The following is a 17,614-nucleotide window of genomic DNA, read 5'->3' as shown; positions in this document are numbered from 1 at the left end:
CCAATGGCGAAACAAACGACCTCATCCCTGGAAAACACTCCGTGGGCCTGCCTGTCAGAACTCATCTGTCCCTGGCTTAATCCCCTCTTCTCATCTGCTTAGCTGAAGAACCAGGAGAGAGGGGGAGACATGGTGGTGTAGGAGAGGCGGGAAACATTTGCATCTAAATGGAATATGTTTTTCCCCTTCTCCTCCCTTCTCTATTTGGTTGAGTAATGACTTTTTTTTTTTTTTCTGTGCTGGTCTGTGTGGAGTGGCAGGGGAAAGATTTCCATGAGATGTGCTTCTCATGGTCGGTCCCAATCTAGGCTTTTTCCAGGCTTTAGAACCCTCATCAAGGTCAGTCATGTCAATGTAGGATCTTAGATTGAAGGGTATTGAGGTACTTCAGGACTCTCTCTGTCACATTTCCTATGGAGCCTTCACTGGTCACAAACCCAAACCCTTTTTTTCCATCATCTTTAGTGGTGACAGGGATGTCACTGAACGGAAGACCCCAGAGATCTCATCCAGAATTCACACATTTATACTTGTTTGCCTGAAGTGTACTAACCTCCCCCTGAGGGTACACTAAACATTTTATACCAAATCCCCTTTACGATAACATGGCATGTTTATGAAGCATGCCATAATCCAGACACATTTTATGTGCATACCTCGAGGACAGTGAATCAAGTGAAATGTTTCATTAATAATGAATGTTCTGGTGACAGCGATGCGCACACGGTGTGTGTGTGTTCGTACACGATGTGTGCAGTTGTAGTTCCGGGGTAGGCCCCCTCTCACTTTCCATTCTGCTGTAGGTGTGCTAATGATGCTGAATTATTTACATTTTGTTTTAATAATTTAAGTGGAAAATGCTGGAAGGCAGCGAACGATTGTTCCTCAGATCAGAGTATGTGAGTCGGGGCCTTGACAAGGCCTTAATAGAGGACAGCAGCACTTCTGAACACACACACACACACAAACACATTTGCCAGCCTTGAATGGAAAAATCCGCAACAACTTTGCATTGAATAAAAATGTCAAGTCAGATTTATTCATATGTTATCACAGCAACCATTCAAGGACAATCAATTATTACACAACCACAGTACAGAACACAAAGTGATTTGTTGTTGTGTGGAGTACTGACTCGTTCTACTAAGACACTCTATACCTAAATAATATTTATCTTAGCTTAAAATCCATAGCTTAAATTTCTAATTTTTAAAATGTTCTCATTGATGGAGCCAATCTAAGATATCTTGTACAATGTAGCCTGACAACTGCCTAGCTTTTGTTTTGCTGATATATTATATAGATACTATTTACCTTGTACAAAACCTACAGAAAGTATTACTGTGTTACTACCAGTCAACCAATTTCCATGTCAATACCAGGGTAATGACAATGTGACAAGATGGCCTTTTTTTTGCATGGCCAAGGCATAGACCAGCAGTCTGGCTAATCATCCTCCTCACGGTCATCCTCTTCATCATTGTCATCCCTGTCACCACCATCATGTCTATCACGGTCATTATCATCACCATCATCCGCTACATCGTCGTCCTCCGTGTTGACCCTCCCAGACAGCACATCCTCTATCCAGTCCTCCAGCTCCTCCGCCGTGGGCAGGTCCTCGTCGTTGGACATGTCCAACCAGATGCTGTCAGCCTGAGGGCATGAGGTCAAACGTCGGAGGTCAGCACAAGTAAAGCCTTGAGTGGTAAAAGTCGAAAAGGCCATTGTTGAGGATGTCTGCGTTTGTTCAAAACCAAATAGTTTGAATACATTATTGTCCACTTTAGGGATGGTGCTAGGAGATGTGGGACTCACGTCTGTCACATTGACCACTCCAATCTGAGGCCTGAATAGGTCAACCTTGAAGGTCTTCTCCCAGTAGGTGGTTAGCTGTGTGGACACAAACACATGAAGCACTCGTAAACTGTACAAGTGGTATTCTATCAGACAGATTTTTTATTCATGTAAAACACGGTGCCTAGGGAAGAGAACACTTCTGTCCAATATGTTAAATCCAATTACTGAGGCGTTTTCATTTCACCGTTACTTTTAATCGCTAGTGTCATTGGTTACTGGTTAACTTGTAATGAAGACCACCTAAAATGTGTGCTTGCTCTATTTGGCACAGATGTGAAGATAGAGGGGGGGGGGTCACACCAGAGGGAAGTCATCTGGGTCGATCCATACGATGCTCAGCTCTGGGTTGTTGGTATTGTCTCTCGCTACATCTTTCAGAATCTCCAGGAACTCATAGCCGTCTGAAACCAAATAGACACTTCCTATTGTGAGCCATTTGCTTGAGGTTAAGAATATGGATATGTCTGAATCGAGATTCACCAACCAGGATCTTCCTCCTCCGCAAAAGCCACAATGTGAATTCCATCCATGTCATCTTCCTGGGATTAGAAACACATGGCAGAGCATGAATGTGAGTGAACACTGGCTTATGATGTTTACTGAGACTAGATTCACTTAGGCTCACCCAAGTCTCAAACATGTCTTCTGCACGCAGTTTTCTCAAAGTAGCCCTGCAAAGTATCACAGCACGTAATTCCACAAAAAACTGGCTTTCAACTGGAAAGCACCCATGAGACAATTCATATTGACTGGACTCAAGGTGAGGACCTTGAGGACCTCTACCTTCGGTGTTGGTTGACAAAGTCAACGATGTCCATCTCCGAGAGAGGCCTTCCAGGAAGAATGGATGGTTCCTCCATGAAGGGCTCGTAGAAGTTCACCTCATTCATCTTTAGAGAAAGATGCTTTGCCACCTGTATAGGTCAACACACCTGGGCGTCAGACCTAGGTATGAATTCTGCTGTCAAGACGGAACTTAATCTCAGATTTATACAGTAAAATACCCATTTGTGTAGGATATATATAGTTACATAAATAAATATATTTGCTGATTGGTCTTACGGCTTTGTCAAATGTGGCAAAGAACTTGATGTAGGGTTGAAAACGTTCTGAGGCCTCCTGAAAGGCCTTGTAGTCTGAGAGCGAGAGCGATAAAAGGAGAGTTAAAGAGAGTGTTGGTTAAGATGAAACTCACAGGTTTGACGAGGTGCATTCAATTGCAGGCGCATTCATCCATCTTTCAGATAAATTGGAGTACAGTGTGTGATGTGACTAGACAAGTCATTCAGTTTCACAGCGTGATCTCCCCCTCCATGTCACAGTAACAGAATGTCAATGTTCTAAGGTTGTTAAGAGCTACGAGTCGAAGCAAAGGTCAAAGCCAAGGGCTCAACATACCTCCTTCAAGAAATTGTATTCTAGATAAAAGCCCCATCACGCCACAGTCATGAAAAAGGAAACTTTATCACCCCTATCTCTTTCATCCTTTTCTCTCTTTTTTTTTTTCAAGCAGCACTATAATTGCTCTCGACCCACTAAACAAAGAACTAGAAGCTATTTAAAGGCTCTCATGAGGCTAAGTGAGAGGGCCTGGAACAAGAAGTCTTTTTAGAAGCCAGCTTAATGGTTATTTGCCTCCATTAGCCTCCAAGAGCCAGAGTGAGGCTCGGGGGAGAAGAAACAGCCCAGTGGGGAGGCTCGGGGGGAGCATGACTGAGGCTGAGCTACGTCCCCACTCTGAGGCTTACGAAGCGTGTCAGAGCTGAGTGCCTCATTGCAGAGGTTTACATGTGCCTTTTTAACCATTGTCAAGAACCAGTTGCTCGCACGTTTCCACAGACACCCATGGACACGCAAACGCGTGTCCACGCGTGTCCAAACGTTTCCCAAGCTCACATGAGTCTTCTCCCCTGAAGTAACCAATGAGACGTATGTCTTCCTCCATTCTTTCAAAGGCACGGATTTCCATGGCATTACTAATAAGTTCCACTGGGTCCTCCAACACCTATGGGGCAGAGTAACAGAAACATAAGAATGCACTCAGAAGAGGAGAGAAGCATTGTGTCTGTGTAGAACTCATTTGGAAAAAGACATTAGACTTGTTATCTTGTTAACTTCCATGTGTCACCTTTGTGTCTTTCATCAGCGTGACAAGGTAGATTCCTGCTCCTCCAAACCACCACTAACTTCTATAATCCCCTTGACCAACTTAACTGACACAGAAACAAGAGTCTAGAGGTAGCAAACCTTCCCTTTAGTCCCTTCTGAGTCCTTTGTTAGTGTCATTTGCTTTCATTTAAATGTGTTAAAACAAAGCAGAGACTCTCAATGGCTCATGTGGGACATCTAGCAGCAGCTGCAGCTCTCTCTCTGTGGTGGAAGAAGAAGCCACAGAGAAACACTTCCTCCTGTCTTCCTTCTCGGTTTCCTTACTCACATCCAGCAGGAACTCCACCAGAGTGTCTGCCGAGAGCTCCCCGTCAAACTCGATCACGCGATCATCCTTGAAGACGTACAGACTGCCCTCCTCTTCCAGCCCTACGCTCACAGGCAAATGGAACACACAAGACACAGCTTATTAGATGTTCTGCTATGATACCAAACAGAATTTTCTTTTTTTTGAAATATTGTGTTTCGTGACCTTGACTAAGATTTCTCCCAGTCTAAAGACCACATTATGGGAAAAACTTTGAACGATGGTTGTAACAAGGAAACTATTGGGGTGAGCAGTACTTTTGACATACCCAGTTTCCTGGCCACTTTGGCATCCTTCTGGGAGTCCACCATGCCAAACCCAATGTCTTTGTCCTCCAGGACTTGGGCTGTCAGCTGAGCATTCAAGAAGACATAACTTTATTCCTCAGTTAGGAACTTTCAAATGTTTTAGTTTCTTTCAATTTTTTATTTTCTGTTTCTGTCTTTCTTCTCTTCTCTTTTCTTTCTTTCTTTTTGTCTTTCTCTCTCTATCTCTCCGTTTTATATTTGTGTTCCTACTGGCATCCACAGCCAGTGTTGTCTTTGTCAATAGAGACTTTCATCACAAGGTGCTAGTGGGGATCCCCTTGTGGACCTATCTCTGTTAGACAAATGCCTGAGCCTCATTGCTGTTTACTTTGTAGACGACATTTCCTGCTGAATAAAAAAAAAACACTGCAGTGGAAGATAGTTTGTCTAAGGTCACTGAGTTTGTAATGGGTACATATAACTTTAAATGGAAGAACTGAATCCAAAACCTGTGCTGTCTTAAAAATAGGTTCAAGATAATAAGGTGACAAGTTTATACTTGAATGTGCCTTGACTGTACAAGTTCATGCAGCAACCTCTATTCATTTGAGGTTTCAAATCTAATGAGATCTATCATTCATGAACTGACCCAGAAACAGTTCTGAAATATCAGGAAACCACATGGGGAATATATATACAATACTTACTGGGCATGAAATCACTTTATGATATACAGAAACCAGATGTAGTCAAATGCTTCAAACTACTTATAATGTCAGAAAGAATAAATACAAACTTATTTCATTCATTCAGTCAGACATAAAAGGATTGTAATAAAGCCTGATTTTCCAACCAGGGGCGCTTGTTCTTACAATGACATGTTTTGACAGGTAGAGTCAGGGCTGCAAAGTGGTGAAACCACAAAAAAACAGCGCTCAAGGGAAGTAAGAGTGGGTGATAGGATCGTTTTCACTCTAGTGTATCTGTGACATGAAATCGTGGTTGTGATTGTCACAACAGGCAGAACTACAGTGCATGCTCAGGTCCATCAGTTCTTCTCATGAATCTGATAAGTGGTTGATTGTCCTAGATGAACCATCATACACCATAATATACCATTACAAAGAAACACTATGCTGACTTCCCTCTGCCCTTTCATCTGCTTGATGCACGACTCTCTCTCTCTCTCTCTCTCTCTCTCTCTCTCTCTCTCTCTCTCTCTCTCTCTACCGCCTGGTCTCCTCCACTGCCCCCTCTCTTCATCCTCCGGGTCTTACCTCAAGTACCAGCTCGGTCATCTGGAACTGTTTTTGCATGCCCTTATTGGTTGGCAGAGGCTCATGATATAGCAGGCACAGCATGTCAAACCTCTTCAGAGCTTTCTTGTAGTTGCGCTCATTGATGTCCAGAACGCGGTCCTTCCCATCGAAGCTGGGGAACTCCAGGCCCTCCTCGGCGAAGGACAGTGTTGCCAGTGATAGATAAAGACAGGCCAGCATCGACAATGAAAAAGGCTGCATGGTTCTCCAAGTTTGGAAATATCCAGTAAAGGATTGGAGTCAAGGGGATTTAAATGCCTCCCCTGTGTTGTATATGAGACTATTCTTTCAGCAGTTTGTGTGTGTTTTTTTTAAAGTCTTCTTCCATACAAGTAGCCTTTGGCTTGGCTTGTGTCCCTGTTCTCACTCTATGTTTCTTCCCCTGTCTTTCGCCTCTCTCACTCTCTATTTCTCTCTCCCCACCTGCCTGTTTCTCACTCCTTTCCCTCCCTTCGTTTCACTCTCTCTCATATACCCCTGTCACTCATGGTTGAAAAGAATGCCAAGTGTAAGACTCATTAAGCTTTGTCCAAAAATAGCTTGCATGGGATGTCTAGCTCGCTGTGACACTCACAGGACCATTGTAAGAAAGATAGCTGTTTCTGATCTTAAAATAAAAAAATTCAGCAGAAAAGAGGTCAGATAGGTGGAGGATCCCTGAGGGTTTCCCCTTTTGCCATTCAGCCCAGACACATGAAGCATAGCTGCCAGGGAAGTAGGTTTCCATAAGTGGGGCAGAGAGATTGATTTTAGTGTAAGATAAATTGTTGGAATTTAACAGATTTTCCCACTGCTCAAGTAATTCAGATTAACCTGTAATAACAGTTCAGAACAGTGGGATTTATTATAATACATTATACAACAAACGGTGGCACGTTTGTGGCAGGCCAATTACGGATAAAGCCACTTTATATTCCAAGATTAATGTGCGATGAGTCCTTTTCGAACCATTACGGTAAAGTAGCTGGAGTATGCAGATGCCGTAATAACAGGCTCCGACTGAATAATCTAGCATAGTGGTGATAGCCTAGCCAATTTAGCTAGCTAGCCAGTGGCTTGATTCACACAGAAGATGGAGCTCTCGTTATGGCTGTGGATACCTTTTCTTACTCAATTTTGTGCAATTGATTTCAGCATGGCAGGATCCGGTATTATAAAAGCAATCATTTTTGACTCCCTAGCTTGGTACTAGTAGCATTCCTTAGACTAACGTTAGCGAACTTGCTTTATCCAGCTAGCAACAGAACATTAGCACTGACAAACTTTGTTAGGCTACCTCCAAGCTTAAATTCGCTAGAGCTACATAGCCTAACTATCCTAGCTAGCAAGCTAGCTCTAGATGCTGGAACTTTCCTGCACGGAAAGTTTGTATGTGAACAAAAGTACTTATAGCTAGTTAAATTAGCACCAGCAAACTTCTCTGTTTGTCATGGAGGTGCATGGACATTTTAGAGACAGCATTATTTGTTTTGCCCAGAGCAGAGGCAGTTTGATAGTCTATAATTTTTTTTTGCGTTTTGGCCTAGCCTAAATGCGTTGGCTGGAATTTCAGAGACATTAATTTCGCTACAGTACAGTAGGACCTGATACTTGTGTCTCAGACTGCTGTGCACCAAAATCCCATTTAATTATTGAGTTTTTATGGTTACTTTCTTTCAACTTTTCTAATAGGCAAAAAGTGGCAGAGATACCTTGATAAAGTCACAAAGGAATTACAAGAATATCATCCCTGCATCCCACAGAATTGTAGTTGTCATCTAAGGTACCTGAAGCAAAACCTGATTTAACTAACTTAATTTAACACCCGTATAAAACACTCAAGTATTTTGAAATCCTCAACAGTATTCTAAAAGCAAACCCCTCTCTTTCCCTATCAGTGTCTTGGAAAATGACCTGAAACCTTTTCATGGTGGGTTATCTGAAGATCTCATGGCAGCTACGATTCAACGTGGCGTGGGTACCCATTATCAGATTATTGATAATAAACTCTACAGGGAACAGAACTGTATGTTCCCAGCCAGGTGAGAACATAAACAAAATACTTTCAAGGTGTAAGATGTGACTTTTACATGTTCTTTCACAAATTGAAATGCAGCTTTTAGACTTGTTTTTCCTCTGTGTACAGGTGCAGTGGGGTGGAGCACTTCATCCTGCAGGTGATTGACAGGTTACCAGATCTAGAGATGGTGGTGAACGTGCGGGATTACCCCCAAGTTCCTGGTTGGGTGCAGCCAATTTTTCCAGTTTTCTCTTTCAGTAAGGTCAGTTCATGAAGGATGAATGCAAAACATGCACACCCACATACTAATAGCCTGAAATGCGCAACTCCCATTTGGTTTTTTAAAATTCTTACTGTGGTGGAATTGCAAACTGGAAATATACTCATAACATTTGATTAAGTGTTCAAATGTGTGTGTGTATATATATATGTCTGTCTGTTTAGACTGCAGACTACCAGGACATCATGTACCCTGCCTGGACATTTTGGGAGGGAGGTCCAGCTGTGTGGCCCATATACCCTACAGGACTGGGACGATGGGATCTCATGAGAGACGACCTGAAAAAGTAGGCATGACTTTGTACTGCGAGGTTTACAGAACATGTTTAGTTGCAGGTAGAAAAAAAAAGTCAACCATCACAGCAATTGCATGTCTCCTGTGACAAGGTGATGACGCGTTGATGTTAAACCTTCTCCGATAGGTCAGCAGCACAGTGGCCCTGGAAGAGGAAAGAGTCCAGAGGCTTTTTCAGAGGCTCCAGGTTAGTCCAAGTGGGAGAATGTTTACATTGTTGACATTACTTATATGCTCAGTGCACTCAGTTGCTTGTTGTACTGTTGCTGTACTCTTTGTACCCAGTTGGTGGCACTGTTGCAAGAGGGAAACTTTGCTCTCTAACCCACTCTTCCTTCTTTCCATCGTTCTCTCCCTCGCGCTCGTCTTTCACACACACATCCAGGACCAGTCCTGAGCGGGATCCTCTGGTTCTGCTGTCCAGAGAGGCCCCTGACCTGGTGGATGCAGAGTACACCAAGAACCAGGCTTGGAAGTCTGAGAAGGTCAGTCAGGCATCCTCAACCCCAGGGTGTCTATATGAACCCTTTTCACTGAGAGAATGGCCACTTAGACGTCTGCAGTTAACCCTCGTGCTGCCTTCGGGTCACATGACCCAAAGGTTCATAACGAACCATCGTTGTGTTTACCCAATTTTACCTAATACAAAAACAAATAAAAATAATTTTCTTTTAACCATTCCAATGTGGGGGAACTGAGACAGCCCGACAGTTAAAAGAAAATGCTTCACTTTGTTTTTGTATGAGGTAAATTTGTCGCAATACGACGGTGGGTCACAATGACTGATGGGTCAGAATGACCCGAAGATAACACAAGGGTTAAAGTAACTAGCCACACGTTCTCTTGATGATTTAATGACAATTTATCTGCCTACTGTCTTGTTTCAAGTCAAGTGTTGCAAATTAAGGACCTTTTCCTCTTCCTGACTCAGGACACATTGGGGAGACCCCCAGCAAAGGAGATTCCTCTGGTTGACCACTGTCAATACAAGTAAGAATATTGGTACTAGTCACCCCCATCCCTTCTACACTTAAAAAAAAAAACTAAAGTAACTTGTCTTTAGTCTTTTCACGTTCTCATTTTGTGTTTCTGGGTCAGGGATAAAATTATACTAATTGGCTCCTTCAGGTTATTTTTTTTCCTCCATGATGAAAATGTAGTCCATTTTTTGTATTTTTTTTTTTTACAGTTTTTGTACTAAAACATGCTAGCCCTAAGGCTAAGGCTAGCCCTAAACCTTTGTTGAAAACACAGTACACTATATTTTTCAACAGTGTATACTTTCATTTCTATTCAATAACAGTTGGACTCTAAAATTCTATCTATATCACTTACTGTATATGGCAACTGTCATATATTTGGCAACTTATATGGCTTCAACAGTCACATTCATATGTTTACAGCATGTACTGTACATTTGTACTTTGTGCAGCATGTGCTGTACATTCATACAGCAACACCTGTAAGCTTAAAGTGCACCTTTTTACAGTGAACTAACCCATCAACCATGGATCGTTAGATCTTCAAAGAACTGCCGGTCCATGTTTTCAGATGGTCAACTCTTTTTACTTTGTTATATAGATATCTGTTTAACTTCCGGGGTGTGGCAGCCAGTTTCCGTCTCAAGCACTTGTTCCTCTGTGGGTCGCTGGTCTTCCATGTTGGGGAGGAATGGCTGGAGTTCTTCTACCCAAAGCTGCTGCCTTGGGTGCACTACATACCAGTCAAACAAGACCTCTCAGACCTTAGGTGGATCGATAACTCCATTAAAAACACTTCAAAAACGGTGTCTTCACAGATACTTTATTTTATATCCAAATGTGTGTCTATATATTTGATTTCTGATTTTGTTTGTTTGTTTTCTGTTTTTTTCCTGTGTCCAGGGAATTGTTACAGTTTGTGAAAGAAAATGATGGAGTTGCCCAAGAGATTGCCACTAGGTAACAAGTGTTTTGGATTCTGCTATGAAGTATGAGTGTACTTCATATCACTGTAGCTCACGCAACAGCCGTAGTCAGTGTTGCTATTTGGTTTGGAAATGGTCTCTCCTGAATTCAGTACTATCCTCCTTCTACCATGTTCCATAACTGATGTTTCTTTATTATCCCCACAGAGGACAGAAGTTCATCTTGGATCATCTTCGAATGGAGGACATCTCGTGCTACTGGGAGAGACTTCTCACTGAGTTTGCGGGCTTGCTGAAGTACAAACCCCAACAGAAAATGAACTATAGTCAGATCAGCCACAGGCCTGGGAGAACAGAACTTTAATCTAGGAATATAGATCATTCTAGTCCAGAGACGGGTGTGATGGGTTAGATGTTGAGGTATGTTCCAAGTGAAACGGTTTTGGTCTGAAGTAGTTTTACGATGTACATTACATCTGAATAGCGTAGTATTGGGTTTAGAGTTATAAGGGGATGAGGGGTAGGTTATAGCTTTTGTAATTGTTATATTGCACAACTCTTTCCATCCAAAATATCAATACCTCAACCAGAAATCACTTTAATAACTTGAAACATTTCTATGGTTGTTGTTCTGTTCATTTCTTTGAACTGCATCCCAGTTTTGGATGTTATAGTGAAATGGGTGAAATGCAATCTGAGGGAAATTCATCAGCATTTTCTTACTGCCATCTAGTGTCTAATTACAGAAACTGTTTCTTTTTATTGCTAATGTACCAACAACTGTTGCATTTGTTTTACACACAACCATAATCTTTACTATTTCAACTCTGTTCTATGGAGTCTGCCATACACAAAACAACTTTGAGAAAAAACGGTACAATCAACATAAATTGCCAAAACCACTCACCAATGTAGCATTACTGAGACATTTCTATCAGCAGCACTTGAATGCACTGGATGTATAAAGCAAGACCTGTATTTAAGAAGCTAGACAGTGGTACTGAAATGTTGAATATGTTTAAGTATTCTTTTTGCAGCATGGACAGCATCGTTTTCTTGATGAAATGTGGTTTTGTTACACTGATTTCTTTTTTGTACAAAGTGTGTATGTTTATTTGATGTACCAGTGTATTTTGTCTTGATCAATGAGTCTTACCAAAAGCAACTGTTTTACTGGCCAAAATATAACATCTGATACACTATAGGGTTCACTAATAATTAACCCTCAGTAAAGACTTCGACCTCAACAATAATGTTAAGTAGAATACCGTTTTTTATCATGTTTTTCTATACAAACACCGTTGTTTTTTCTTTTGTTAATAAATGATTCAAAATCTACTCACATGCCTGTAACTAGTCCGCCACCGTATGGAGGCGCTGTTTCAAGTGTTTGAATAACAAACCAAACAGCACGACTGGCGCCGGGTGGAAAGTCACGATTGAGAATGCTGTTACTGATGGGACTCCTGTCAAGTGTCAAACCACAAGGACGTTTCGCAAATTAAAGGTAAAACACAGCAAACATGTTCAACTGTAGTGTGATTTGTATAACTTTCATATAGTCACTTATTTATAAAACCGTTAACACACAACTCACTGACCCTCATGCTAATGTTATGCTAGCCTAGACTGCAAAGCACAAGAGTTCAAGCCGGTCACACAGTCAGTAGCCGTGACAGTTCAATGTTGCTACAGTACAGGACTGTTAATGCTAGCTAGCTTACAGTAGCTATCTCCCTATCTTGCACACAAACGTCATCCAGCTATATCTAGATTTGTACAAGATCACCAATAACGTACTCTTATTGTACAGTACCTTAGCTACAACACTAGTACTTATCCCCTCTTCAACTGCCAGCTACAGTAAACATCTTGTTATTTAACTAGTTAGCCTGAAACACGTTAGCCCTAACGCTGTGATAAACGTCTAGCTAGACTAACGTTGGGCAGCGAAAACAAACTTTCAAGAAACGTTTTATTATTTGCGGGGAAAGAGCGGGGGCTCGTTATGGATGATATGAAACATTTCAGCTGACGTTTGCTCCTGTCCATGTGTTTGCCGATAGCTCCTGCCCGTTGAAGCGTGATGCAGCCTGCGTGGCCCCCGGCGACCTGCTCCCTACCCCCCTGTCAAGAGAAGGCAGATTCAGCGCCCCAGGGTGGACTTTGTACCGGGCTACTGCAGGGGCTTCTCCAGCTTGCTGGGCCCTCTCTCCACCTCCCTAGGGTCCATGCAGCTGACGGTGCCTCCAACTCAGTACAGATACCTTCCCCCAGGCCCCTGCCCAGCAGCATAGGCAAACCTGAGTTTCCAGATACAGGATGGGACCGCGTTAAGGATCTCTTTGATAGGGGGTCAGTGTGAACCTAACCCAGTCCTCAGTGTCTGTTTTCTATTGCCTTTTAAACGCACACACCTGCGGTCTTAACTGCTTTACATATTAGGCCAGTGGTTCTCAATCCTGGTCCTCAGGACCCCTGCCCTGCATGTTTTAGACGTTTCCCTGCTCCAACACACCTGATTGAAATGAATGGGTCGTTATCAGGCTTCTGTTGAGCTTGATAATTACCCATTTATTTGAATCAGGTGTGTTGGAGCAGGGAAATATCTAAAACATGCAGGCCAGGGGGGCATAAGGACCAGGATTGAGAACCACTGTATTAGGCCATGTATTAAAATCCAGCACTGAATACAACATGCATTCGTTCACAGATTGGGCAGTCAAGTCCAAGCCTTTGCTATGTGCATATATAAAACGCCCGCTAGATTTCCATTACATGACTGACAACCAAACCACCCTCCTCCCTGTTTTGTACCTGTCTCTAATCCGATCAGTTTTTCCCCGCAGTGATATGCAGGCATGGCCAGAGGAGCTGACCAATGTGGTGAAGAGTGGCTTTGCTGCCGCCCTGGTTGGGATGGTCTACGGAGGCCTTCCAGCCGCCAGGCATGCCAGAGAGAGGTTCATCCAGCTCAGCCAGGCCGAGATCTACCACAGCCGAGTGGAAGCGGTGGTCAGTGGGGTCGTGTGCACGTGTTCCGTCATGCATGTGTGCAACGCCTGTACATGTGTGGCTGGGGATGTTAATAACATGTTTAATGAGGCGGTGGTGTCATTCTCCCCCTAGCGCTCGGCCCACAATGCCGCCGTCCGAGGCTTTGTGAGGTATGGCTGGAGGTGGAGCTGGAGAGTAGCAGCCTTCGTCACCTTATTCAAGTAAGGGCAAGAAGGTGTCTTTGTGGCATTTTATTTCCAGTATGATTTTTATTTTATTCTTATGTACCCAATGATCATTAATTTCTCGACCCCCCCCCCCCCCCTTGCTCTCTCTCTCTCTCTCTCTCTCTCTCTCTCTCTCTCTCTTGCTCTCTCGCTCTCTCTCTCTCTCTCACAGCACTGTAAGCACAGGACTGTCTGTGTACAGGGATAAGTATATCACCAGTCACTATGCAGCAGCAGGTGGTGAGTCACTCAAATGGACTCAAAACAGATAATCTTATTATTGTATTCATTTCAGTCATGTTTCTAAAGACAATCGTGTTTTTTTGTGTGTGTTTAGCTGTGACCGGGGGCCTATTCAGATTAAACCTGGGTCTTGGTGGACTGGTGGCAGGCACAGTAATAGGAGCCTCCATGGGGTAAGAAACACTAAGATACTAGGGTTTAGTCTTCTTTTTCAGTTAGCCATTTGACTGAATTGTTATCTGTGACTTTGACCATGAGATCCTCTGTGTGTTGCAATGAATTCCGGAAGCCCTGTGTGTGTGGATGCAGGAACAACTAAATATATTTACAAGGGACACCTTGATACTGTAATAATGGAGGAGTATTAAGATTGCTGCATGTAGTTTCAGTCACAACCAACTCTTTCTGTGCTCGTGAGTGAAGAATAAGAAAATCGGAACAAATCGAAACTATCAACTACGTACCATCTGTCACATACCGACAGTTCAATCTTTGTTAGGTATTCATTCAAAATTCTCCCCACTGTAATCAACCTTTATGATCATTATCTGCTTAAATAGGAGGAGTCAGGTGGCTGAGCGGTTAGGGAATCGGGCTAGTAATCACTTCACCCTACTTGCCTCGGGGGGAATTGTCCCTGTACTTACTGTAAGTCGCTCTGGATAAGAGCGTCTGCTAAATGACTAAATGTAAATAACGTTCTGTGTGTGAAGAACTGTGAATGTGTGTGGACAAGATAATCGAGAGGTCAGTGGTCTTAGGAAACAGCAATAGATACCGTGTTCGGATGATAAAAAAAGTGTCCCACTGGCATGTCTGTGAAACTCCCTGTGTGTGCCTGAAGAGACACGAGGCAGAAAACAGTTTGTGACCTCGAGACAAGGAGAAAGAAGAGCAGGGAACAGGCATCTGTTTACCTACAATTTGCACGCAATTTAGGGATCCCGAAACCCCGGCAAACAAACTATAAACCCCATTGATAATGACCCCCCCCCCCTCTCTGTCCTCAAAATAGATTTCGCCTTATTAGTATCAATATTTTGCCTTATCAAGAATTTGAATGTCACAACTTCATAGTAAAAAAAAGATAGCTAAGGGCTGTGTATGTGTGTATGTGTGCACACATGTGTGTGCTACACTCTGGGAAGCAGCTGCTCCCTTCCCTATAACCCTCTTGTTTCCCAGCTGCACCCCGTCCCTGCTATGGGTGCCAGAGGGACCCATGTGGTCCGCACTGGGCTGTGTTCTGGGGAATGGATCAGAAGGGGGGGAGAGATGCCAAGGCAGCAGCTGCCCCTCAATATCACCACCTCTTTTGCTCCAGTGTTCCAACCTTGTCTGGTTTGTTCTCTTCTCCTTGTCCCTTATTATCTGTCATGCAGGATAACCTTGATGGTTAACACGAGAGGGGGGGGAGGGGGGGTTACACTGTAATAAACTAAGAACAGTTTGGATGTTGCCAGAGAGCGCCTCTCCATCTATGCCTCGGTGCCCAGCCACCTGGAGCGTTTGATGTGTACAAACAACCCCCTGCACCACAGCCAGGTGCGAAGGGGCCGACCAAGCACAATAAGCAGCCAGCCAATCAAATAGCACATCATGCTCCAGATCTCACCGAAACCCTGGCCTATTCTGACACATGGTTATGGGGGGTTGAGGCGGTCGAGGAGGGCATCTCAGCTCCCCTCCTTCCATAGTGGCCTTGGCTTTTTTTTGCTTGCCAAATGAATAGGTTACTAATGAAATGTTTACACCACTAACCCAATCCTCTACTCATACAGTATTGACCAAAGTCCAGGCCTCTTGAGTAATTTTGTTCAAGACTAAGCCCTTACGGACCGGCCAGTGATGCTGGAGACTAGAAAGCTAGCATTCTGCTATCTCCTGTGTTCCCAGGGTTCCGGCCGGGGCCCTCATCATCGCGATGCAGAAGCTGTCGGGGGAGACGCTTCGAGAGAGGAGGAGAAGGGAACGCAGAGAGCTGTATGAGCTCAAGCTGACAGAATGGTACCTGCCCTCTGACCTGTGATTGTACTGTCCCCATGGCCTTTGACTTCAGCGTTAAGGTCACTTTAATGTGAGTCACTGATCTGAACATGTGTCTTCCCTCCAAAATTAAAGGATGGCCCGTTTGCAGTTGACAGACGACCTGATCGGGGACTTGAGTTCTACATCACAAGCCCAGGAAGCTGAGCAGGACCTGCAGAAGATCCAGGAAATCCTCAGCCTACCACGGAACGAGGGTGTGGCCCAGGACTCGGACAGCCAATGACAGTGGGCAAAACAGTCCTCTGCGCGTCTCATTTACACTGACGTCGTACCTTTCCTTGTGGACAGACTTTTTGAGAGATCCCTCTCTGAGGGCATGCTAGGTTAGGTTCAAATCCTATTTAGTTCTCTTCTCATAAACAGTCATTTGTCTGATCGTACTGAATTGTGATTAAGAGCGTGCCAGTTTAAGTTGGCTGACAGGAAAGCTGACCCACATGCTTTATGACCTGCCCATTCAGATGCTCATCAAGCTCTTGATTCGTTGAAAAGAGACCGTGGTATCTGACCTTGAACGGAAATATATCGATCGGGGAAGTTCTGTGTGCAGACAAGTCAAGAAATGTCTCACTGACGACTTCAAAGTGTGGACTTCCAAGATCTTCCCTCCAACAATGTTATGGCAACTTCACACTTGTGTCGAAAACATTTTGTTTCTGCTTTCAGATAAACCTCTGGGGGGAAAAAAAGAAACACTTTATCTTGTTGGACCGGCAGTGTGTGTGTGGGTGAACAGGGATGTTGTTTATGACTTGAGTGTTTATGGTGGACACTATTCTCATCAACTTTTGACCGGTTTTAAAACCGCTCCTCACACGGCACCTCGGCAAAAAGCATGACTCGTCAACAGGCAGTCATCATCCCCTCGTCTCTGTCTGTCTGGTCTGCTTCTCAGTGCTCTGGATGTGGCTGCCGGGCCTGTCAGCAACTGGGTCAGACGCAGCCCCTGCTGTAAACATGCCACACGGCAGCTGCAGCTGAGCTGTCCAGGACACTGGCTCTAATGAGCAGACGTCCAGGATAGCCAGGGGCCAGACCAGAAGAACCACGTATCACATCCAGCGTCGATATCGAGGGCCAGGAGTTAGGGTTAGTGATTCAGGATCAGATCCATACGTGTCGGGAAGAGCATTTCATCGTTAGTTTAATATGTTACGGGTGAGGAAGATGGATGCATTGGTTTTGTTTTAGTTTTTAGTGTTAATGTACTGAACGAAAATGTTTATGGAATGGAATTTGTGTCAGTTTTCTTCCGATTAAGGGAGTGAATTGAGCTTGTGTAATTGTCTTACTGGATCATGACTGGACACCTCACAGTGTGTTTGCAGTGCCATCTACTGCTGAAGTGTTGGTACTTTGCCAAGGCAAAGGATGCTATGGTATTAAAAGTATAAGAATACAAGCCTTCTATGTAACCTAGACTCTGAAGCCTTTATATATTGATTGTAGTATGTTTTTCCATCAAGAAAAGCATTCAGCAAAATTACGAATATGTTTTCCTGGGTTTGGGATAGTTACACAATACTTACCAGGTCACTACTGTTTTAACGAAATTAGAACAGCTAAATTTCATATTTGTAGTGTTAATGACAACATGGCTGAGCAATTCATACAAATCACGTAGCCTAATCGAAAATTGAGTGAAAACGATATGTTGATATGATGTATGTTACATTACATATCACGGCAATTTGTATCAACGTCTTGCATACGCTA

General features: G+C 43.5%; 3 protein-coding genes across 4 annotated transcripts; 2 read left to right on the top strand and 1 right to left on the bottom strand.

Moving 5' to 3' along the window:
• Positions 1 to 1,234: 1,234 nt before the first annotated feature.
• Positions 1,235 to 15,893, bottom strand: LOC136965885 (calsequestrin-2-like). 2 transcript variants are annotated; one of them, XM_067260175.1, is made up of 12 exons: positions 15,861 to 15,893; positions 5,862 to 6,035; positions 4,605 to 4,689; positions 4,298 to 4,398; positions 3,742 to 3,865; positions 2,923 to 2,996; positions 2,644 to 2,774; positions 2,486 to 2,531; positions 2,345 to 2,399; positions 2,161 to 2,261; positions 1,819 to 1,893; positions 1,235 to 1,656 (listed from the first exon to the last, which is right to left on the bottom strand). In XM_067260175.1, exons 1-12 carry the CDS (start codon positions 15,891 to 15,893, stop codon positions 1,447 to 1,449), a joined length of 1,209 nt encoding a protein of 402 aa, XP_067116276.1. In that variant the 3' UTR covers positions 1,235 to 1,446. The 2 variants fall into 2 exon arrangements, with proteins under 2 accessions (XP_067116276.1, XP_067116275.1); XM_067260174.1 differs by lacking the exon at positions 15,861 to 15,893 and having other exon boundaries at positions 3,757 to 3,865; positions 5,862 to 6,104.
• poglut1 (protein O-glucosyltransferase 1) lies at positions 6,912 to 10,746 on the top strand. The gene is made up of 11 exons (XM_067260176.1): positions 6,912 to 7,051; positions 7,575 to 7,665; positions 7,781 to 7,924; positions 8,029 to 8,164; positions 8,347 to 8,468; positions 8,604 to 8,663; positions 8,862 to 8,961; positions 9,408 to 9,466; positions 10,058 to 10,225; positions 10,360 to 10,416; positions 10,590 to 10,746. The coding sequence occupies exons 1-11, from the start codon at positions 6,976 to 6,978 to the stop codon at positions 10,744 to 10,746; spliced, it is 1,170 nt and encodes a 389-aa protein (XP_067116277.1). The 5' UTR covers positions 6,912 to 6,975.
• timmdc1 (translocase of inner mitochondrial membrane domain containing 1) lies at positions 11,794 to 17,319 on the top strand. Its single transcript, XM_067260177.1, has 8 exons — positions 11,794 to 11,889; positions 12,449 to 12,737; positions 13,232 to 13,397; positions 13,512 to 13,600; positions 13,779 to 13,846; positions 13,944 to 14,022; positions 15,746 to 15,856; positions 15,971 to 17,319. Exons 2-8 carry the CDS (start codon positions 12,469 to 12,471, stop codon positions 16,119 to 16,121), a joined length of 933 nt encoding a protein of 310 aa, XP_067116278.1. The 5' UTR covers positions 11,794 to 11,889; positions 12,449 to 12,468; the 3' UTR covers positions 16,122 to 17,319.
• Positions 17,320 to 17,614: the final 295 nt, after the last annotated feature.

Source organism: Osmerus mordax, chromosome 22 (genome assembly GCF_038355195.1).
Source record: "Osmerus mordax isolate fOsmMor3 chromosome 22, fOsmMor3.pri, whole genome shotgun sequence".
In the NCBI taxonomy this organism is placed as follows: domain Eukaryota; kingdom Metazoa; phylum Chordata; class Actinopteri; order Osmeriformes; family Osmeridae; genus Osmerus; species Osmerus mordax.
The sequence above is the reverse complement of the archived record's forward strand: the minus strand, read 5'-3'. Positions and strand labels throughout refer to the sequence as shown.